This window comes from Stegastes partitus, unplaced genomic scaffold (assembly GCF_000690725.1).
Source record: "Stegastes partitus isolate 25-593 unplaced genomic scaffold, Stegastes_partitus-1.0.2 Scaffold112, whole genome shotgun sequence".
In the NCBI taxonomy this organism is placed as follows: Eukaryota; Metazoa; Chordata; class Actinopteri; family Pomacentridae; genus Stegastes; species Stegastes partitus.
Window position 1 is genome coordinate 208,076 of NW_007577843.1, and position 23,638 is coordinate 231,713.

General features: G+C 39.0%; 1 protein-coding gene across 1 annotated transcript; it reads left to right on the forward strand.

The window, feature by feature from the left end:
- Positions 1–460: 460 nt before the first annotated feature.
- On the forward strand, positions 461–23,086 carry LOC103354562 (capping actin protein of muscle Z-line subunit alpha 2). Its single transcript, XM_008277979.1, has 10 exons — positions 461–540; positions 12,990–13,053; positions 14,824–14,875; positions 16,832–16,895; positions 18,012–18,218; positions 18,852–18,931; positions 20,053–20,131; positions 20,458–20,529; positions 21,257–21,319; positions 21,924–23,086. Exons 1-10 carry the CDS (start codon positions 502–504, stop codon positions 22,062–22,064), a joined length of 861 nt encoding a protein of 286 aa, XP_008276201.1. The 5' UTR covers positions 461–501; the 3' UTR covers positions 22,065–23,086.
- The last annotated feature ends 552 nt before the right edge of the window (positions 23,087–23,638 follow it).

Genomic DNA, 23,638 nt, shown 5'->3' on the forward strand with positions numbered 1-23,638 from the left:
AGAAAATTGCACTTGCAACAGCAAACTGGTAAAAGATCTGCAACATCTTGTTGCATACATTAAGGGACTTAAGTTTTCTTAGAAAACAAAGTGAATTCTCAGGAATTGTATTTTTAGCACCCCACAACCTCCACCTATTCTGAAGGATAAGGTGTACACACACACACACACACACACACACACACATATATATATATGTCACAGTCCAAATTAAAATCCAGGCGGATTTTAAATCTGTCTAGGCAAGATTGAAATTTGGATTTGGTCTTGGCACATTTTAAATCTGCCAGGGCAAAACTAAAATTTAGATTTTGCCTAGGCAGATTTAAAGTCCGCTAGGATTTTAATTTGGACTGTGACATATATTTAAATTGTTCATTTATATATGAAGTGCAGTGAGTGAGTCTCAGCCAGAGATGAGCTCTGAGCTGAACCCAGCTGGAATCCACCCATGTGGTGACGTCACGGGGCTCTGACAAGCTGGTGGTGCCGGAAGAAAAGATGGCGGATCATGAGGAGCAGCTATCCGACGAGGAAAAGGTAAGACGCCGATTTAATTACAGCTTAAACCTCAGCGGGAAACGTTTGCGCTTGAATTTTGAGTTGCATATGATTCTGTCTGTCGGTGCATCCCGGCGTCGACCGGCGGTGTGAAATTTGTAGAAAAGCCAGGCCTCAGCAGAACCGCTGCTGCTTCTGCTCTTATTATTTTTAGCTCAACTTCCGCTCATTTGCGAAGCTCAAACGGAGGCTCCTTGTACGGTCCTGACTCAAAATAGGAACCGTGTACATATTATAAATTCATCTAAGCTTACCTCCCACGATGTTTTCGTTCAGTGGACTTTCCGTTTCATTCCGGTGTTTTTGGTTACTTGTGTTATGGAAGTTTTCATACACCAAAGATCGCTAGCTAGGTTAGTTAGTGTAGCATAGCCGCAGCCTGCTAACACATAGCCACACTTACTAACACGCCCTTTTCGCTGTTAGATACCGCTTTTCTGTCGTTACACACAAAAAATATCGGAAGTGGAAAACTGTCAGTTTATTTTATGTGGAGCAAATTGTAAGCAGTCATATGACAAACACCATATGCATTCTGCAAGCTAGCTTGCTAACTCCCGTAATAAGTAGCGCTGAAAGATGAGGGAACTGCGACCCGCTTTGATCAGCGATATGATGGAAACGACCCAACACTTAACATTAACTACGCTAAACAAGTTAAGCATGAAACTGTATTCCTTTGATCAGTTGTCACTTAAACGTCAATATATTTAAGGCCTCACACCAACATTTATTATTTTTAAAACAGTGTAACTGATATGTAGGTTGTCAAGCCCGTAATGTTAGCAGGGTTTACACCCCATGACGCCCCTGCAAGTGTCTGGCAGCACAAGCTCTGTTCATTTTCTCATTTCCTTAAAAGTGCACACAGACGCACACATACACACAACCAAAACCCAGAGTTCACAGGAGTTTTCAACTGCAGGTGTCAGAGTTGTTTGCACGAATACGTCTTGCACTTTATTTCAATTTCACGCTAAATTACTGGCTTGTTTTTATGGAGCAGCCTTCGAATTATTGCACATTTAAACCTTTGTCAAGCTGTGTTTGGCTTTTTGGTTGGGAGTAGTGGAATCAGATATGTTGTGAGAGGCATATCAATGTGATAATAATTGGTCACTGTTTATCAAGTGTAGTCAGTTAGCAGATCATTTGTTATATGGTCTCGTTATCAAGAAAAACTACTGATTGCAGTTGCACTGATGTGAAGATTTACCGTCTTTCATAACTGGTTCTGCCACTGTTGACGCTTGTGATGTCTATTCATATTGTTTTTTATATTTTATGACTTCACTGACTTAGTGGATACAGTCAAAAATAGCCAGAAAATGAATAAACAGTCAAAACAATCCAGAATTGCAGAATTACTATTATTCTGAACAGATTTACATACACAAAGGTGTGTGTTCATGAGTACCTGATACCCTTTGTTGTGCCTTATTCCAACCTTACAGTCTAAATTCCTGCCAAGCTTGTTAATAAACAGTACGTCATTATGAGCATTCAGCTAACAAATTGTTGGGAACTTATTAGTTGCTACTCTAAAGGTTATGTAATGAACCGCTCGAAGTAAGAACAAGGTGTAGTTTTATTTCGCTCTGTTGAGTCTGAGTCACAAGTTTCTTTAGAATTCAGGCAGCTCATAGACCCATGAGTGTGACCGCGTTGTGCTCATCAACACACAGGCATCAGCTGTTAGCTAAACATTTCATTTCAGGGCTCGGGTGTATAGGTGACTGTGGCCACTGTGTGACTTTGTAATGGACTAGCTCTGTCATAAATAATATTTGCAGGTATGTGCTCATGACGTAAAGCTGTGGTAGAAAGGTTAACAACTTTGGATGCTGGTCTTGTGAAGAGGATGGGGGGCTCTTTTCATGTCTTCACCACACTAGTTTCCACAATTGCCAATCCACTTTTACTGTCTGACCAGACAGTTTGATTTTGTAGAGCTGAAAAAAAGATGGTTGGCAACCTGCCAGGCTGACTAGTACATAACCAGACATAGCCGATGCAATGCAGTGTTTAGCTGGAGGAAGTTGTTCATTTCCTTCTCTGAATATGAGTGGTGAGGGACCGAGTGTCTTACATTATGCATCTATCTACTGCATGTGTGCTGTTAAAAGCATAGAATTTTCCATGCAAACACTGCAGTTGCATTTTGCACTTTGAAGGCCGTCTCTTCGGTGCATTACCTCAGAGCAATCAACCATCTGTTCTGGCTCCTCAGCTTATTTTGTATAACTCAGAGAAAAACTACATAGGGAGGAAACAAGTGTTTTCATCTACCTGACACAGTGACAAAGGGTAGTCATTTCTAAAATTCACTGCCTAATTTGAGTAACTTTTTCAGTGTCCGGTCATGATTTCTAGAAGAAAAATAAAACCCTGGTGACCTGCCAGGGACTGGTAGAGGGAACAAAGTGATCAGCCACAGGCAGAATCTCCCAGCACTCCACTGATGATGGTACTTTCCCAACACTCAATAACAAATCTGCAAACTTGCTCTTGCGGAAATCCTGACTCACTGTGATCTGACATTACTGTGATGACTGTTTAATCTTTTTTGGGAAGAAGTAGCTGGGAGACAGGAGGACCTTTTTTATTTTGATAGCAAGACCACATATTTATCAAATACAGTAAATAGTGTGGAGTTTGTCTCTGGAAAATATTAAATGTGTCCCAGGGGATTGTGGAATTTCTGTCCAGTTGTTGGTGCAGCCATTAGCCTCACTTTGTGATTCCAAAAAAAGACCTGAAAGCTCCCTGATTGGGAATTACTAAAGAGGCTCTGCCATTTGTAAATGATTAAACAGCAAGAAGCATCTCATCTCTGCCACAGATACCAACTAACGCTCTAAGACTTTTTGAGTCATTTGAGCACTGGAAAGCGAGCTTCCTGATTACAGCACAGAAACCACATGAGTATTACAGGAAACTGTCATTACTCAATCTGTTTGCTGTCTGTTCCTTTGCTTTAAGTGTCGTAAGTGTCTGGGCAGGTACACGAGCCAAAACCAAGTACTTTTATTATTTTACTCGTCAACATGGATTGTTTGCTACTGTACCTGAAAATGATGATTTGGTGTATGGCAAACAGATTCACAGAGTAGACAAACCCACTGCAGCCTAAACCGTTGACAGTTGTTCACCTTTGTTTGCTGCAGCTTACACTTCCTTTAAGTTGTATTATCGGAATACATTATTTGCTAACTTTTTTAAGAAATACCGATGTGGCTAAAGGAGTTTGGATGTCAGTCTGTGGTTCCTGTTCTAGAGAGGCAGGCTATTCTGTTGGCTTGAAGTACATAATCATATGAAAAACCCTATATCTTAGAGAGAATATCAAGTTTTTTTATTTGTTTATTTTATTATTATTATTATTGTTTATTTTATTTAATTTTCCACAAGTTTACTGATGTGATAATGCATATATGCTTTTGATACTCATACAGGACTGGGCTAATTACAGTTATTTACATGGTTGGACATTGACAACCATATTTTTGTTGGTTCACCGTTTTGTCTATAAAAATGGTGACAAATGCCCATTGTAATTTCATATTGATAATGTGTTTTGTTAAACCTTAAGATGTAAGAGAAGCTGGGAAAAGTTCAATTTTTCTTTGAGAAATACATTAAACTAACTCAACTAATTGATTATTTAATAGTTGTAATCAATGTATTTGGGTTTGACTGTTAAGTTATGTTTTTAGTGTGGTGTGGTGGGAAAAAAAATAATATAGTAAGAAGATGCTTGTTGCAGCTTTTTTTTTTTTTTTTTTTTTTTTACAAGTATGTTAGGATGAAGAATACAATAGTAGAGTTTTAACACTGAACAGGGAAGTAGTAAAACAGCTGTTGGAGAACTAAATGTCCATGACATACACACTTCTGTTGGTGAAAAAAAGATAAATGATAGGACTAAACAAATGTTAGCTGTTAAACAAAGTGCTCTCTTAGCCCAATCAGATTCTATACTCAAACGTGACACAGCACTCCTTGAGGTTTTGCATTCAAGAAATACAACGTGTGGCACACAGCCCAAAGCTCTGTTTGTTTGAGGTACAAACTGATTATTAGCAGTCAAGGAGAGTCAAAACTGATATTTGGAACCGATATACATTTGCAGCAAAATTAAGAATCTTTTTGACAAAATTTAGAATAACACAAACTCCACCACCAAACTTTGTTGAAATGCTTTTATGCTTTTATGTTCACATATGTGTAATCAAAAGGGAATCTTGCATGTGTCCTTTAGTGCCACAGCTGCATCCAAGCCAAGTAGCACATATTTAAATTAATATATTTTTATTGTTAATTGACAAAAAAAAATATTAAAGATTAGAAATGCTAAACATTTAGTCCCATTTTGTAAACATAAACGGAGTGCAACTAATATGTATAATTCTTGCTATAATTACACATCTTTGCTTTAAAACAAGACTTAAAATAAAGTTTGTCTTTATCGGAATCTAGTGCATCTCCCAGAGGCAAAATATAATTATACCAAAACACTTCACTTGCTGGATATCTGCTTATCAGTAGGCTCTACAGTTAACTGATGTTCCCTAAACACCTCACATGCTGGCTATAGCAGACGCGTTTTTAGTGGCTGTGCACAGAGAAATGCCTAGATTCCCTGCCCAGTTGCTGCAGCGCAGCAACTCAGACAAGTGTGTGAGCTAAAGTTTCTTTCAAAAGAGTGAAATAAGGCATTATAGTCAGTTTTACCCTCAATGAGAGGAGTGTTTAAACATCAATATCGCAATTGATTGTTTTCATATGACTGTGGAAAGCCGAACTTGTGACTGTGATTAATATTCATATAATTGCGCAGCCCTAACAATGCACTCTTTTATTCAGCTGTTGGAAGTAAATGATTTATTGAATTACTGATCTACTGTCACCATACATTTCTCATTTGTTGATCAACAGCACTGCAAGAGAAGGAATAATTAGCTTCTACGGTCTGTATGTGTGCATGCTTGTGTAATCCAGACTGATGTGGTAGGCATACATGAAAAACAGCAATAAAGTTTTATGTATGGAATGATTGTGCAATACATGTGAGGATGAAGTTGCTAAAGAGAGAGTAAAGACAACTCTTTGAAGGAGGCATCACATGGTTCAGTGGAGCATTTTAATGTGCCTTGCAATAATTTATAAGCAGAGCTGGTTCTTTTTTACTGTGAAGACCTCTGACAAGACATGCCATACGGATACTGTACACACACTCTAATTGGCACTGCTGCAGGTAAAGCTAATATGCTTCCGCTGTCATTAGGGTAAATTGACTCAACACAGAGCATGGTGCTCACAGTGTCAGGGATAGGTGATTAATTCATACTCCTGGCACCAATGTAAATAATCCATGTCGTCCCAGTACAGTACCGCATTCACTGAATCCCATGTATAGAATAAAGCATGCATAGATGACTAAGCCACCTGTCTGACTGGATCTGTATAAAGATTAGGATATCTATGTCAGAAATATTAACATTTCAATACATGTTACCTGTAATGCAAAGTGAATTACATAATATGATGAATTACAGACAAAGAGACAAAAAACACTTCTTTTCCCATGATGGGAGATAAAATAACAAAACATGTTTTAATATAGATTAGGCTGCTAAGTGACTTTGTTTTAGTTTATTCTCAGATTTCCCTATTTGATAGCTTTATTACAGTCTGGACAGGAAGTGTCATAAAGAAACCTCGGATAAAGTATAATCCCTTTCAACAATACAATTGTGTAGTCAAACAATTTAACTGGAGAGCCAGTGGGAACTCCCAAGAGTCCTATGTGTGTCCCCGACCTGGGCCTATGAACAACTGTCTTAGATCAAAGGAATAACATAGTTGTATGCTGAAACGTGTTGGTATATCCCTTTAAGTGAAGAATGCAACAACAGAGGAGCACTGTCTGTACGTGCCTGTAGCAGAGCAAAAAAAGAACTATGCGTGCTTTTCTGTTTGAAGAACTATGCATGCTTTTCTGTTTAAACACTCGATAGAGTACCTCTCCATGATGAGGCTCAAACCGGTGCCTTATTTAAGTATTAGAAGAGGCTGAACCTGTAGCTGGTTCATATTAGGGCAGAGGACTCACCTCAAAAAAGACAGTTTTAAAAGATGTTACTCGTTTATAGGTTGTGTTACAATCTTGAATACTATCTGATTAATGCAGCTTTTCTGAGATCAGTGGCTGTAGACTGCGATGTCTGCATACTGCAGGTTGAAATGCAAACTACTGATTTAAATTGCATTGCATAGCTGTATTCTTGGGGTAAAATGACACTACTTTTACGTTGAGTGGCAGGAAGGGTTATTTGGTATTGGTTGAAGGCGGGAAAGTAGATAAAACAGCATTATGGTTCACTTCTGCAGGAGAGTGAGAATCTGTCCAGTGTGTATGTAACTTGTATAACCGACTATCAAAGATGACCAAAGCAGCAGCAATACCTGCTGATAAATACGTCCATGTTTACTTGTAGTTTGCCTTCAAAATGGAAACTTTCTAATTACACAAGTGATGATTAAAATGCAACAAAATGTTGCTGAAGGTACTCATCAGGATAATTTTGTCGCTGCAGCTTTATTACCCCAAACGCTCTGCAGTAGTTCTGATAGAAACATAATGGTGATTAATGTCCACAGTGATGGTTGTCATGATACCAGAAATTTGGTCAGTGGTACCAATTCCACTGAATCTCCACATATTGTAAAACCAAATTAGTTACCAAAATTAAACGTCAATCAAATCAATGCATTTGAAAATCCTGCTTCTCACACAGCGTGCTAACTGGGGCTGGACCCGAACATCTGAATATTCGGTCGTGTGTACTTAAACTTGTAGTTGCTCTGGTCCTCAACAGGACATGGATCTTTTGAGGCGGCTGCTATTGCTGCTGAAATTTCCTGATCTACTGTCCCCACTCTACTTTTGAAGGTGGAAGTAATACACACAAAAGCTGGTTGTTAGTTTATAAAACCGGAAAAAGAAAAACAATGGCTGTAATGCATTGTGGGATGCAGTACAGATATCTCCTGGCACAATGGTGGCTACCTACCATGGTGGCAGCTAATATGAATGCAATTAAATAAATAAACAAAGTGGTGTACTTGAACATTTAGCCAGTGCAGTATGTCATCTTCAGATCTTTGGCATACTGGAAATGTTGAAGTTTGTCACGTAGTAGTTATTATGACAGAATCATTTGCCACTAGTAGATAGTGTACTATTTAGAACTCAATATGAATGTAAATCACAGTGCTGGTATTGAAAAGCGCAGAAATGTATTACCCTGTGTCATAATTATTTTTTAAAAAGTCAGTTTTTACTGTTAGTCCAAGCCTCTTCACTCAAGCAGCACATTTCTGCTTCTAAGGGTATTTATCTTCAACATCACAGATGTGGGACCATATTTCTTCAATTTAATTTTGAGTTGACCAGCCACCTCCTCCTCATTTTGATTAGCAGAGGAACATTTCTAGTTAGCCTTAGGCTGCAAGAGGGTCGTCCTCCTCTCTCTGCCATCCTGCTGTAGACTGATTATTCGTAAATTATTGCATTCGCATATCTATCTCCCAGCCCCCCAAAATTCACCCACATCAGACTAGTCTTTGTATGAACTCAGCCTGGTCTCTGCTGTAAAATATGGGGCGCCAAGATTTTCTGTTTCTTTTCTATCTAGGATATTATAATGGCAGCATGCCAGGTTAGGGGATCACACTCGGGGAGATGATGCAGCTTAAATGCCTGTGGGCCAAGTTCTGCTGATCTTGTTGAAATTCATTTTTAAAATTTCACATATCTGGATTGGCATGATAAGTATGGTTTCATTGTTAGTGGGTGTCCCTTGGGATTAAAGAAAGAGTTCCTCCTAAGAGGGTGTAGGGTGGTACAGTGGGAGTGTCTGTTGCAAGGGAAGGAGGGGTGGTTGGGTAATATGAGGATGAATATACGGTAAGCAAGTTGAAAGAAAGAGACCAGCTGGTGTCCAGGCCAAGACAGCACAAAGAATCCTACGCTACAGGGGAGCCTATGTCCCACGTTCTTTGTGTGTGTTTGTTAGCTCCAGTATTGTTGTGCGAGCTCTTTGATTAGCTTACATTTGAACGTCAGCTCCACCCACTAAGAATCCATAGAATGATGAAGGACTTAACTTTTGGAAATAACCAAAGCCCTTATTTCACATAAAATAAAGACATTGTCCCAAAATCAGGATGTTGTTGACAGTGATTGGATCATATTTAGGAAAAAATTCAACCTTACTTGCTGTCTTTTATTTTCTTGTGAAACAACCAAAACTGCAGCCATCCCCCTTCCCTAGCACACCTAGTGTGGATGTCCTTGATTGTTTAATCAGTCTAAAACCAATTATGAATAACCATCTTGCTAAAGCAGTGGAAATGATGATTTTGGAACATGTCTCAATTCAGTTAATCAGCTTAAATTCAATTAGACTACATAGCAAAGTTTATCAGACAGGTTTCTTACACCAAAGACTGAGTTGTGTAATATAATTCCCCATAGAGACTCTTTTATTCAAGTTCAGCCCTTCGTGACACAGTGGCAGTCAGTGCTCAACACTGAAACTAGGTCTCAGAGATCCAAAGTGTCCCTGCAGTCTGTGTCCCAGTCTAACAGAGTGAAGAAGCACTTAATATTGCAGCTCCACATTCAAAGGTTGAACCCTACTGTAATTACCTCCATCAAAGAGGGATATATTTTACCTGCCATTTGTTTAAGTTATAAAACAAATAGCTCAAGCTAGATTTAAGTCAGGTTTGGTCTAAATGTGTTGTGCTTTCTTTTTTCTTTTTTGTGGAGTTAGTCAGGAGCTGATGAAATACAACATAAACGTTTATTATTTTTTATGTGAATGCTCTTGTAGAAAAGTTCTGCATGAAGCAGAGTACCTCGCCATGTCATAGATTATTTGTAATGATATCGTGGCTCCCTCTGCTGCACAGTAGGCTTGTAGTGTACTGTTTTGCCATCTAGCAGCAACTTACAACCACTATTGCACTACAATAGTATATATTATTGCGATCCATAACAGTTTTGGCTATAAGAAAGAAAGAAAGGTGTTTTCAGCCATAATTGTCAAAAAGTACATCTGCCGTCACTGTGATCATACAGGGATGATTTCTTAACATGCTAGCCTGCAAGAAATAGTAGAGACATGAATGTATTTGTTTTATTCCTTTATTATTGTAGGAGGATGCAGGTTGTTGTATCATTGTGATCGTAGAACTCATTTGAGGCACTTGGAGGAAGAGGAAATGTTATCCCATTTTAACAAGCTTTTATAAGTCCATGCCTCACTCATAATTCACTGATGGAGTATTACCTTCCTTCTGTCAGTGATTCATTGTAAACCACATCACACTCCCTTGGCTTCATATCCTCCCTTCTCTTTGTACCCTAAAGCAGTTAGCATGGCTTTGCTGTCAGATGTAATTGTAAAACTATCCCTGTTCATTGCTCTGCAGCCTTTACTGGGCTGTCCCTAGCTGTAGGTCCTACACTCTAATTGTGCAAACTCACAAAGATGATTTAAAATATCTGCAATCGGTATTACTCAAGCCATCATTGTCGTTCAGTGTTCAGTGAAATCTGTTTTAAGCCAGACATTCAAACGGTTGATGAACATTCAGTGTTTTACCCAAACTATTTTTGTCTGGGTAGGAAAAATATCTGAAATGGCATGAAAGTAGCTTGCTCAGATTTCGTCCATGATGTGTCTGTCTAATGGCCACTGAATTGGAAACTAATTACATGTAGGTGAGACTGCATTTGTCTTCTGTGGTAGAACTTGAAGCCTGACTGTAAGACTGACAACCAGTTAAGGATGTACCCTGCCTCTTATCAATCGCGTACTGGGTTGGCTGACCACCCCAGGTGACCCTGAATAGGATAACATGGTCAGAAAATGGCCTTATAGTTATCAATACACTATTGTAATACACTAAAACAGCAAGACAACATATAGGAATACAAATTAAAAAGCACTGATAATGTTATTCCTAATGATGACGCTGCACATTCAGTGTCCAGCTGTAATTACAGTACTCCTGCTGAACTTAAACCCTATTAATAGATCATATTGAAACCAGATCAGGCCACAGAGTTCAATTTGCGGTCAGATATTTCAACTAGTTGGGCTGCTCTCAACTTGTCTTGTCTTTTACGCACACATTTAAATGGACACGTAATGTACCAGATGAAAGTTATGTAGCAGTTCCCACAGTAACTATTCTGTAGTGACCATATGTGTGTTTAAAGCCATAGTTGTGGCATTGCAGATAAAAATCTCTTGATTATTCAAGTTGTTATTTATATATTACAATATGACTGGCATTTTGACACACATTTGATACATTTCTCAGGACTTACCATTTAAGTCATATAAAAGTCAATTTTCTGTGTGGACATCTTACATGTGATCTTTCTCTTGGTGCTGTTTATGTGTTACAACCTTGAGCTTGGTTGCTACTTCTATGTTGAATCCATACCTTGGGTGGCATTGGTATACCTACGCCACACCCTACCCCATAGTCTGAAGAGCACCTCCCCAGAATTGTTATGACTTTTGAAGCGATGTAGACAACAAACTGATTGGTAGTAATAAATGCCATCATGATGTGTGTAAAATAGTGCTTTGGTAAACTATAATGCATTATGTAATAGGCTGTAGTTGTACCTGTCTTACTCATACTGCAAACCCAATAGCCAGTATTCAGTCAGTGTAGCCATATGTTCTGACGTCGTCTCTTTTTTGATTTGCAGTATTTTCGGTAAAAAGGAACTGTTGTCCAATTATTGAAATATTAGGTCCAGCATGTGTTCCGTTTTTGTCACCATTAGAATTACACAAAGAAATCCTGTTGTTACCAAAGGTTTTTTGGCAATGTAATTCCGAAGCAGACACACCATTGCTCTGGTATAAATGCTCACAATTGCACAGACCACTCACACTGACTATGGTGTAGACTCTGCATAGATTCAATGCAGGAATATAAAACAAGTTTTTTTTATTTATCAGAGCCTGGTCTAAAAATGTTTGAATAAAACCCAGAAAATAACTTTTTTCTGTCAGTGTCACGCATATTTGAAAGCTTTGGGTGTCACTTACTAACTTTGTCTAGATAATTCATGTGAATAACTACGTTATATATGTATGTATATATACACCTGGTGCTTTGAAAAGGCCTCTTAGAGTGTCTGCGAGATGCTCTCTGCATATGGAAAGTCTGTTTACACTGCTGTCCAGTTTAATGAGGGAGACCCAATGCAAATTACTCTTCCCACAGGGATTTCAAGTCACAAACATACACAAACACAATTTTCTCACCAGCTGTTAAGCAAAGTGTGTGTGTGTGTGTGTGTGTGTGTGTGTGTGTGTCATGCGCTTGAACACACACCTCCATTGTGTTTGTTAATTTTAGATTATTCAACATAAGTGGGTCATGATGATCTCATGACAGAGGATTAGACTTATGCAGATAAACTTTGATCCGAACATCACACAAACAGACACACATGTTCTTCCCGGAGTGCCTTCCTTTCTCTCAGCATCGCTCATTAGCAAGAATCAATCTACAGCTCTGCTCGAGTGCCAGTGCACTTGTATACACACGCGCAGCTAATAAGGGCCCACGGGACAGACACATGCACACACACTGTCACACATATACATATGAACACTTTCTGTGATACACCAGCTTGTGAGACCGGAGGGAACCTGGCTGATCCACGATACCCTGCCAATGATAGAGAGCGGTAGAGAGACATAGAGGTAGACTGAGAGAGAGTGTGTGTACTGGAGTCCTCAGCACATTTTTATATCCTTATATGGTTGTAAACCAAGTGGGGAAGGGAGGGGCTGTCGTCTCGCTGTCAGTTTGACACGTGACCTGGAAACAGGAAGTGTTGTGGTGCAGCTAAAGAGAAGTAAAGAAGGGGGGAAAAAATGACTGCTCAGATGTGCTGTAGACTGAGAGAGACATCAAACAGCTTCACTCCACCCTCTAAACAAGTGACACAGTCACATTACACCCTCTGTTGGCTGCACTGCATAGACATATTCTCTGTTTTCATTTTGAATTTGTGACATTCAGTTCTTGTACTTAATGAATGCAGCCCTAAACTTGCTTGAACTTAAGCAAAGAGAAGTTTTATCATTTCATTGGATCTGCTTTTATTTTGCTTAATGTGTGACAGTTAAGCCCCATCCAAATATAAAATTGTATGAACCCCTTTCCTGCTTCAAAATTCCTCACAAAAGGAAATTTTAAGCTGCAGCCTTACATTTAGGATGTTTTGAGGTACAATCTTAAAGTTTAAGAAGTTACACTGCTTTTTTGCGTGACCAGTAACTCAAGTCTTAAACTGGATCTTGTATGTTTGTTTGCAGGTACGCATAGCAGCTAACTTTGTCATCCATGCCCCGCCAGGAGAGTTCAATGAAGTTTTCAATGGTCAGTACTCTTGTTTCTTTGTCCCCTATATAATTTGTGTTTTAAAATTGTACGTCAGGTTAAGTGGGATGGCATTGCTCCATTAAGTGTCATGTAGGACAACTGAAAAATGCAAGGCTCTGATGTATCACAGCATGTAAAAGGTTTTTTGAATCACTCCACTATTATGCACACAGAGCCAATTGTCTGGCAAATTCTTTTAAGAAAAAAAAAAAAGTTTGATAATTAATGTTCCACATGCAACTGTTTTGTTTGTACCACATTTCTCCCTGTTTGTAATGTGTTAAAGATGTTGACACTAATTTGTGGAGTCTTCATCTGTGTAGAAAATGCAGGACAAAAACCTTTATTAGCCCATACGATTAATAACATACCTGCAGTATAGACATAAGAATGCTTTTTAAAGCATTCTTTTTTCATATATCCAGACTACTGATTAGTTTGTTGAAGTGTACAGCTTTCAGAGAAAATCCATACACCAACAGAAGAGGTAACAGGACAGTCACAAGTTAATCAGAGGAACACACAATTTACCTGTGAAACACAGGTATAACTAATAAAACAATGGCTGCATTCCGTTTCAGTTCTAGTGCTCAGGCCCTGATACTGTGGCCCACTGGCACACCTTTATGGAACAAAGCCATAGTTTATATTATTATTACATATGTGCTTTTCTAATGATAAGGCAAAATGTTTCTCAGAAGAATCCACTTATTGTTGTTTTTAAGAAATAAAACAGTTTTAACACTAGCGGTGGTAAATATTTTCTGATAATATAATTTGTTGAACTAAATCTGCTGTAGCTAAGTTACTGTCTAAATTTTCTAAGCATTAAAAAATACCCAAATGTATCTATGAAACATTAAGTCAATTGGGTGGGTTGATTTTCAAGTAATTTGTCTTTTTTTCAAGTTCAGTGACCCTTGACAGTTAAACCAGTTATTTTTGTCTCTGTAGGTGTTTAGAAATAGTCTCACTGACTGCTGACGTTTCTACCACACACGATGGTGTAGGGTGAAGCTGATTCAGACTTAGCTGAAATAAAATAAGCAAGCAAAATAGGAAATGTATTGGTCTTATAAGCTGTGGTTTCAGAGAACTCTGTTAAAAGTACCATTACAGTGTACATTGCTGCCCACCTGAGTCTCTTATTTGATTCTCAAAGCAGCCTTTTCACAATGCTGTCTCCAAAATATTGTTTTTGCAGCGGCCAAACAAGGAGCTAAAATGAAAACCATTTCATTTGACGTGCTCCACATCATAATGCTTTGGCCACTGAGAAAGTAAAATGAGACTGATGTTTTGGCCAAATTGTTGCTCGCCCTGCAGCACAAGTGTCGACACCACACTGTCAAAGTTGTGCCCCTTGAGAGACTGTGTGTATATGTGTTTTGGCATCGTTAAATCCTCGTCCTGCCTCGATAAATGTCGTCACCTCAGAGGAACGCTGGGGGGGGCTGGCTGGCTGGCTGTCTGCTGCTTATCACAACCTGACAGCCACATACACTCACAAACACACCAAAACGCAGTCCCCTATTGCGTCTTTGCCCTCTTTCATCTCTGTGTGATTTTATAGCCTTTTCCACTGAGCTAATTGACCATGTCTGCTTCACTCCCCTGGCATAAATGCCGCTAAGACTGACTGCAGGCAGCCTTGTCTTTTGTGTTTCTGTGCATGTCGTGTTGCTAATCTGCTGTACCTGTATTCTGTCTTCCTTCTCCTTCTTCCTCTCCTGTCCTGTCTAATGGTCTCATAATTTTTCTCCTCAGATGTGCGATTGCTGCTCAACAATGACAATCTTCTCAGGGAAGGTGCAGCGCAGTAAGTCTCCCCTTATAGGCTATTTCCAGATGTTAAAATATGTTTTTTGAGTTATGGAGAGAAACTTGGATTTAACAAACAAGCCCACAATCATTCAACATAATACATTTTTAATAATTAATAGGACAGTATTGCAGCTCTAAATACAGCTAGTTTGACATAATGTTTGCCATTTTGTTTACTTTTTTAAAAAAAGAATCATAGTGTCCATTAGAATTCAAGAAAAATTGGTCTTCAGCTAAAGACTTCCTGTAGTTTTAGTCAGTGACGTGCGGTGAGGTTCATGGCTGGTGAGGCACTGACTTCATCAGAATCAGATTTACACATATATGCACTCTACAGAAGAGCTCATTTGCCATTTGATTGGGTTTACGGGTTATGTTTCATATCTGCATTCTTTATACATACAAACTGTAGCCCACAAAACGCACATCCATCCATCCATTATCTATACACCGTTTAATCCTCACTAGGGTCACGGGGGGACTGGAGCCTATCCCAGCTGACTTAGGGCGAAGGCAGGGGACACCCTGGACAGGTCGCCAGTCTATCACAGGGTTACACTGAAAGACACACAATCAAGCACATTCACATTCACACTAATGGACAATTTAGAATCACTAATTAACCTCAACATGTTTTTGGACCTTGTGGGAGGAAGCCGGAGAACCCGGAGAGAACCCACGCTGCACAGGGAGAACATGGAGACTCCGCGCAGAAAGATCCCGGTGTCCTCACCAGGACGTGAACCGGCGACCTTCTTGCTGTGAGGCAACAGTGCTAACCACAGATCACCTTGCAGCCCAACAAAAAGCACATTTCATTAAAAAAAAGTGATTGCAGTTTTACCGTTACTTATAAATGACATCCATGCGCCGCTCCTTGTGGACAAAAATATCCGTTACTTTTTTGTAAAAGTCTCCTTATTTTCCTTCGCTGCACTTGACTTGCTAATTGTAGATTGTACCGAGCTTGCTGTCACTTACTCTGCAGCCACGGAGTCACAAGAAGAATGTCTGGGATCAGAGCGCCCCTTGCCATAAGGCAAGAGAACTGCCTGCCTCACCAAGAACCTCTTCTCAGCCGTTTATGATCGCTCAGTACACAAAACCGTTACACACATACAGTTGGTAACAAAAAAACACTGTACATTATTATATACATCAGCTGAACTATGGAAAATCAGTTCATGTATTACATGTGTTTGAACCATTTTATTGGCGACATCCAGACAGCAGCACACTGTCACTGCATAGCAGCCAGCGCAGTTAGCCAGGGATTACGCAATCCAAGGTGGGGCTCAGCTCGCCACTGCCTCACTGGCTTCTCTTCCAAGCATTTGGATGGGAAATTCTGAAAATTCAGCGATTTTGAATAAAAAAAATCATCAAAATTGGTGAGACTAAATGAAAAAATAAATACTTTATGGTACAAATCACTGGATAAATATAACCATTTAAATTATTTTATCATTATATATACATATTTTTCTTTCCGTGATGGCTCTGCCTCACCTGCCTCCCCTGACCGCACATCACTGGTTTTAAAATCCTGTAATTTGGTAGTTGGATTGTACTTGTTCCAGCACATCCCCTACATCCTGTCACTGGTTTATGGCTAAGCACTGCTGACCAGGAGCAACCCAACAATCCTTGGCATTTCAGAGAAGCTTTGACCCAGTCATCTGGTCATTATATTTGGCCCTTGTCAAAGTTGGTCAGGTCTTTACATCCATGAGACCTAACCATCCTCTTACAACATATTCCAGACCTTGACATGCACAGCTGTTACAAGATCAAAATGATTCACTTCAGCTACGAGTGGTCATAATGTGTTGGCTCAGTGGTGTGTATTGTTTTGCCAAAAGCCTCCATATCAAGTGTAAAAAATTATGTTTGGACCAAGTAGAATTTAAGTTTTGAAGTGTATGAAGTAACTTGGTGTCTCTCTCCGTAGTGCATTTGCGCAGTACAACTTGGACCAGTTTACCCCCGTGAAAATCGAGGGCTACGAAGAACAGGTGAGCTCATGTTTCACCTTTTGACTCTAAGGTGATGAGGGCAGTATGAAGGCTAAGGAACTGGGAATAGATGACATGGTGTTTGGATTTGCTGACTGTCTCCCTCCACTTTCCTATCATTCCCATTATTCATGTATTATTTTAACTCCAAACATTTCTGTGACTACTTCAGCTGATGCACTTCAGAAGACAGTATATTTTAGTTATTAAACTAGATCCATATGAGTAAAACAGTCACATGTTACATTTCGGATATGAAAAATACCCTATTTTTTTTAGTTGCTTCTTTCTTTCTTTGTAGCATCATAAGAAGTAATGAGTGGTAAACAAAGTGTCAAGATTATTATGCTATTACAGTTTATCTGAAATCATTACTGAATTAGAAGAGAGGTGGTGGCATACAAGGGGTTTTTGTGGCATAAAAAAATTATTATTGTTGCAACAATATAATTGTAATTACTGGCATTAAAGCAGAAGAATGGAATTGGATCAAAGGATAAAATATGTCCAAGTTTTATCCCTTGCTTCCTTAAGAAATAAGATCACAAAGATGTTGTTATTTTAATGTCATTTTGCTTGCTGTCTGTGTGTTTCTGTGAAAGTTGAACATTGCGGTGATTGCAGCGTCTTATGTAAAGATGTCATCATGTCCCTCTGTTCCCATGTCACGGTCTGAAATTCCCCTGTCTGATACTCAGCAGGCTGAGCTAAGTGTTGAGGTGGCAGACTGCAGATGGAAAGTACACATTGATGCCAGTGGTTCCTGTCCTCCTTTTTCTCTTTTATTTATTTATTTTTGCTCATCGTGTCTTTTTTATTATTATTATTATTATTATTATTATTATTTGTCTTTGCTTTGGCCCTTATTATTCTACCCTAATGCCTTCTCTTCTTTTTGTATCTTTTGCCACTTATCTGTTTATTATTTGTGTTATTCTTCCTGGTCTTCATTCAACTTCTTGTCTGATTATTTATTTGTGTTTTTTTCTTTCTGACTTGTTGTATTCTGTTTCCAACTTCTTTTTCTCTCACTACTTCTTGCTTCTTTCCCCTCCTGACTTCTCACTCTCCTCCTTCCTTTTCTTTTCCGTCCCTTTCCTTCACTGTATATCCCAGGTCTTAATCACAGAGCATGGTGACCTTGGAAATGGCCGGGTGTTGGATCCCAAGAATAAGATCTCCTTCAAGTTTGATCATCTGAGGAAGGAGGCCAGCGACCCACGGCCCCATGATGTTGACAGCTCCCTGGAGGGCTGGAGGAGTGCTGTGGACTCAGCCGTCAGGGCCTATGTCAAGGAGCACTATCCCAGCGGAGTCTGCACCGTACGTTCAAGCTTACTCCATAACTACAGTGACGTGCCTACATTCACCTAAAGGAACAGCTCAACAGTTTTCAAATGTATTTGCTGTCAGAACTACATGAAAGTCAAACCAGATGGCGTTTTACTACAAAAGTTCCAGCTCAGCCTTTCTGCACCTTTGGAAAACAGAGGCTAGTGTGCAATGCACCTTGGTGACATACATCAAAGTTACATCAGGGCAAGTTTAGTGTTTGCTGATGTTTTTCTTTCTTTCTTTCAACTGACACATACCAGTCTTTTTTTTTTTTTTAAATCTCCATTTATTTAAATCTAATGTTGTGTTAAGGTTGTGTACATTAAGTCAAGACAACAATATCAACCCACCAGTGCAGAGAGGGAAGTAATGGCAGACCAATTTGTAGAAATGCTTGCAATCCACTTTGTGGACTGTTGTCCTACTTACTAAACATGCGGTATATATTACTGTCTCTGAGTAGAAGGTCACCATGAGATTAATTTTGTAACTGTTAACCAAAGTCTCATTTGATGGCTGCACATGTACAACTAAATAGAATTTAGAAAAGCGGCCATAAAGTGTGAGACAAAAAGCTGCTGTCATGTGAAATCTGAGAATGTTTTTTTCATCTCCCTTTAGATTTACGGGAAAACCATCGACGGACATCAAACCATCATTGTGTGCATTGAGTGCCATCAGTTTCAACCAAAAAACTTCTGGTATGTTTCAGACTGTAGAACATTGAATTTGAATTTGAGATCTCATACGTGTGTTTTCTTTAGGGATGCACATTGTATACAATTATACATACAATACAATTTGATTCCTGATGAGCCTGATGAGTATTCTTCATTTTCAAAACACTTTTGTGGCCATTATGCAATGTTGTAACTCAGGAACAGATCAACAGATTATGTCTGTATTAATTAATATATTTCATATCTGGTGAGATCCTGAAATGGTGTGGTGTGTGTGTGTGTGTGTGTGTGTGTGTGTGTGTGTGTGTATAAATTATCCACTTCTTCAAATTTGTTGCTCCTTTGCAGCAGCATCCATACTCTAACTGAGAACAGCATGTAAACTTCAACTTAACTAGTTGCCAGACGCATGCAAACGAAGGGAGGTGGTAATGCTAGTACGTTTTTTTAGTAAACCCCACAGCACTCGTACAATTCCCAGGGATGCTTTCTAAACCAGACTTTGTTTTAAACACTGAATCAGCTTATACAGCCTTAAATGTTGCTTAATATGTACAAGACCCTTCAAAGGCATTTCTTTAATTGGCATTTAACTCTGCAGGGTTAGGCTGTTGGCCCACAGAAACATTGCTGAGCTTTATCTGCTCACATTAATCTAATTGGATAAGAACTGTACCAATCCTCTTTGCTGCTGGGTTTTACAGGGCTTATGGGTTGTTGGGTGTAATGATCACACAACTCTTGTATGTGACTTCCACTGTTGGCTCCCCCTTTTCAGTCATAGGGGACCTATAAGAGGGATTTAGGTGTATGATTATGAAACGGAATTTGAAGGAATTTAAATTTGACACCACATGCATATTTTTCATTTTCAGTTCTTTGATTTAAGGTATATAACTTGAAAAAAGCAATAATACGTTTACATTGGGGTACTTGGACTCAAGTTGCTGCACTTAAAGAGAGACAGAGGTGTGAAGAGATATTTGAAACAATACTGGACAACTCAAATGAGAATACCCTGCTGTGATTTTTTAAAATAATTTTGGATCTGAAAAATTCCTGGTAAGATCTTCAAGGTCATCTCAGCTGACAAAATGTGGCTTTGTAGAATTGAAGTCTGGTTTTCTTCTTCCTCTGCACAGGAATGGACGTTGGAGGTCAGAATGGAAATTTACCATCTCACCATCCACCACTCAAGTGGCAGGAATTATGAAAATCCAGGTAATATGTTTAAATCTTTCACTTTGCTGAGAGACAGATATGTTGTATTGTGGACTATTATATGTGCTGTATGTGATTATTTGTGTGTTTACTTTTACAAATTCAGTACAGTGCACAGTAAGTATTTTGTCACACTCTTGTCACACTTTTACACTATCTCAGTATCAAGTTATTTTTGGTTTTGGTTACATAACTAACCAGTTATATATTTTTCAGTTGTTTTAGGATCTCACACAAACAGCAATAGTTTGGGTGACATTGCTACATGGAGGCCCAAAATCACTTTTGGTACCAGCTGAACTGAGTCTAAACTTTTATCCTTTTAGGTTCATTACTATGAGGATGGAAATGTTCAGCTGGTGAGCCACAAAGAGGTTCAGGAGTCCATGTCAATTTCTGTAAGTATAGCTCCGCGACCTAGAACATAACCTACAGCAGTCATTGATCCCATCTGCGATCGATCAGTATTTCCCATACATTGATTTCTTTGTGGCAGCCTGTATTTTATTTTGGAAGTTCAGTCGCTGCTAACTAGTTAGTCTTGTCCCATCCTGCTCATGTTTCCCTACGTGCCAGATGACTGTTGGTCCTCAGTGTCAGTCAGCTGCCTCTCTAGTGAATCTCTCATCCTGTGGACGAACTCCAACCCCACCATTCTGAACTGCAACTGGTGGCTATAGTCTTTGTTCTGCTCACCAGGAGATCTGCTGCAACCTGAAGGGCCACTACTAAAATGTGCATCAGGTGGAGTACTGGTTCATGACGCCAGTTGTTGGAGTTCGTCTGTGAGAGCAGAGACTCACTGGAGAGGCAGCTGAATATTTTGCTTAGCTTTGTGTGTATCACAAAGCACTTGACAAATAAAATATTTGCAGTGGGGCACTTCATGTACAGTATTTAATAATTCATTTAAAAAAGTGTGTGTTTAAGTTGATTGTACCTCTGTAATGTAGTCCACTGCAGTTATGTTTTTGTATTCTAGCAATGCTGTTAAGACTTAGTGGCAGCTCCGTGGGGATGTGTTTGTTTTTAAATTACTATTTGAACTGCACACTAAAATGTTTTTTTAATGTCGCCTTCTCCCCTCTTCTCTTGGTATTAAAATCGTGTCTTGTCATCTTTCAGAATGAGGCTTCGACTGCAAAGGAGTTTGTTAAGATCATGGAAGCTGCAGAGAATGACTATCAGGTATGTCATCAAATGAAATAGAAACCCTGTGGGCAATATGCTGATTGCAGGGTCTTTGTTGCCGGGAAACTGAACTTTCACTGTAGCTTGTTTTTGTTTGTTTTGTTTTTTTTTAACTTATGTGTACAGAAGGAGGATTCATGAAAACATCTGTTTACAGTCAAGATTCCAGAGCTTACTGAGACATTAAACTTATTTATTGGCAGATTTCTTGATTTCATTGGTGTGACATATTCGGTTGGCTAAAATGTGACATTGTGGGGAGCGTGTATTACTCTCATCACAAGCCTCCAGCACAAGATGTAAAGTTTTAGTTGGGATACTGATGAATTTGGATGTTGTGTAGTAGTATTGAAATCTGCACGTTCACTGTGAAAACACACACACACACAAAAACCTGATTTATATAATATGATGCTTTTTTTTTTGTCTTGGGTATTTCAAAGTACGATTGAATTATCCAAAAATTCTGGACAAAAACAACAAAGCAAGAAGTCTAGTTTCTACCATCCTACCCCTGGCATTTATTGAAGTGAACTTTCACATTCTTTATTTCCCTTCCTGTGTCCAACTTTCTCCATCTTTTGTTTTTAATTCCTTGTAGACGGCCATCAACGAGAATTACCAGACCATGTCGGACACTACCTTCAAAGCCTTACGCCGCCAGCTTCCTGTGACACGCACCAAGATTGACTGGAACAAGATCCTGAGCTACAAGATTGGAAAGGAGATGCAGAATGCTTAAAAACAACAGAGAAGATAACAGACAGAACCCCCCTCCCGTCCCCCCCGTCCCTCATCCCTCATCCCCTCCCAAACAACGTTGCATGACTGGATAGTTGTATCGTCTTTGTACAAAAATTTGAGAAAACAGGGGCAAAGAAAGGTTTGGTCTCACAGTCAGATGTCACATTACACATTGGATGAGTACTTCCCTTGTTTTTATACAGACACTGTTAACTCATCTGTATATTGAATCTATTATGATAAAGGTAATCATATTTGGGAAAATGTAACTTGAAGAAATATTGCAAGACATAGGAAAGAGAGCGAACACTTGTATGCAAAAACACCCTTATAAGATACAGTATCACATGTGCAATATTTATTGTGTCAGTGAGACCACGCCATTTGTTTGACCTAAAAAACGGTTTGAATTTGCAATGATGGTGAAAACAAAATTTTGGGAGAATTTTGTCTGCATTTACAAAAGAGAGCTCAGATATTGTGGCTGAAACAAACGACTCCCTTCACTTCACGGTTAATGTCCCATACGGTCAACAGCTAAAGAAAAAAAAAATAAAGAAAAGTTTTGTGTTCATTGACTGGTATCTCTTGGCACAAGCAGCCACCACTGTCAGCCACTCAATGTTCTTGTTCCCTCATTTTGGTACTTCCCTCACCGTTTGTCCTGTATGTGAGATCTCAAGCTCGCAGCGCTCCTGGCTAAATTGCCTTTTTGACTTGACATCGTCTGAACTCCCACTCAGCGCAGGGAGTTCTGTGACCACTTAACAAGCTTAATTAACAAGTCATCAGTCGCTAAGTAATGTGCATAATGTCCAATTTACAATAAAATCAAAAAGTATCACTTTCTCCTCCAGTGCTTATTTTTATTAAAACAGAACCTGACTGTATTATATAACAAGGCACATTGTAATATATACCTGTATGAAACATCCTGTCTGTCAGTTTGGTGATTTATTTCCATGAGATTAATTGTAATTCAGTCACAATTATGTTGCATTAAATGACAAATTTTCTATTTACTGACTCACTCATAATTTCTGATACTGTTATTGTGACAGAAAGAAAATCAAAGCAGGATATGATAAAGTTCACACCAGGAGTCTTTGTGGTCTTAAACCATCTTACACCTGCGTTACGTGTCAGAGCACTGCTCCACTGCACTTTTGTTTCAAAGAACAGACACAGAACCACAATCTTGAGTGTGCACAACAATCCTTTTAGATATTTTCCTGCTATTCTGCTGCGTGGAGGGCATCAGCAGTGAAACTAAAACATGCCCTTAACGGTGGACACTAAGGATGACTTTACACTTTTCCTCTAGAATAATTTAACACAGTATAACCAACTGCTCAAATTAGTGGCTTGGCATTTGTCACAAAATATTTTTGAATCTGCTTATGTATCCAAACTGCCTATAGTTAGCAAGCACAACATTCTAGTGTACTTTATTGCAAAATTATTTTGTTACAAGCTTATAACAAGTATACAAGCATTTCTTGGTCTGTAACAAGACACAACTGAAAAGTATAATATGTACACAGAGTTTAAATTCTAAAGGCATTTGAAGAA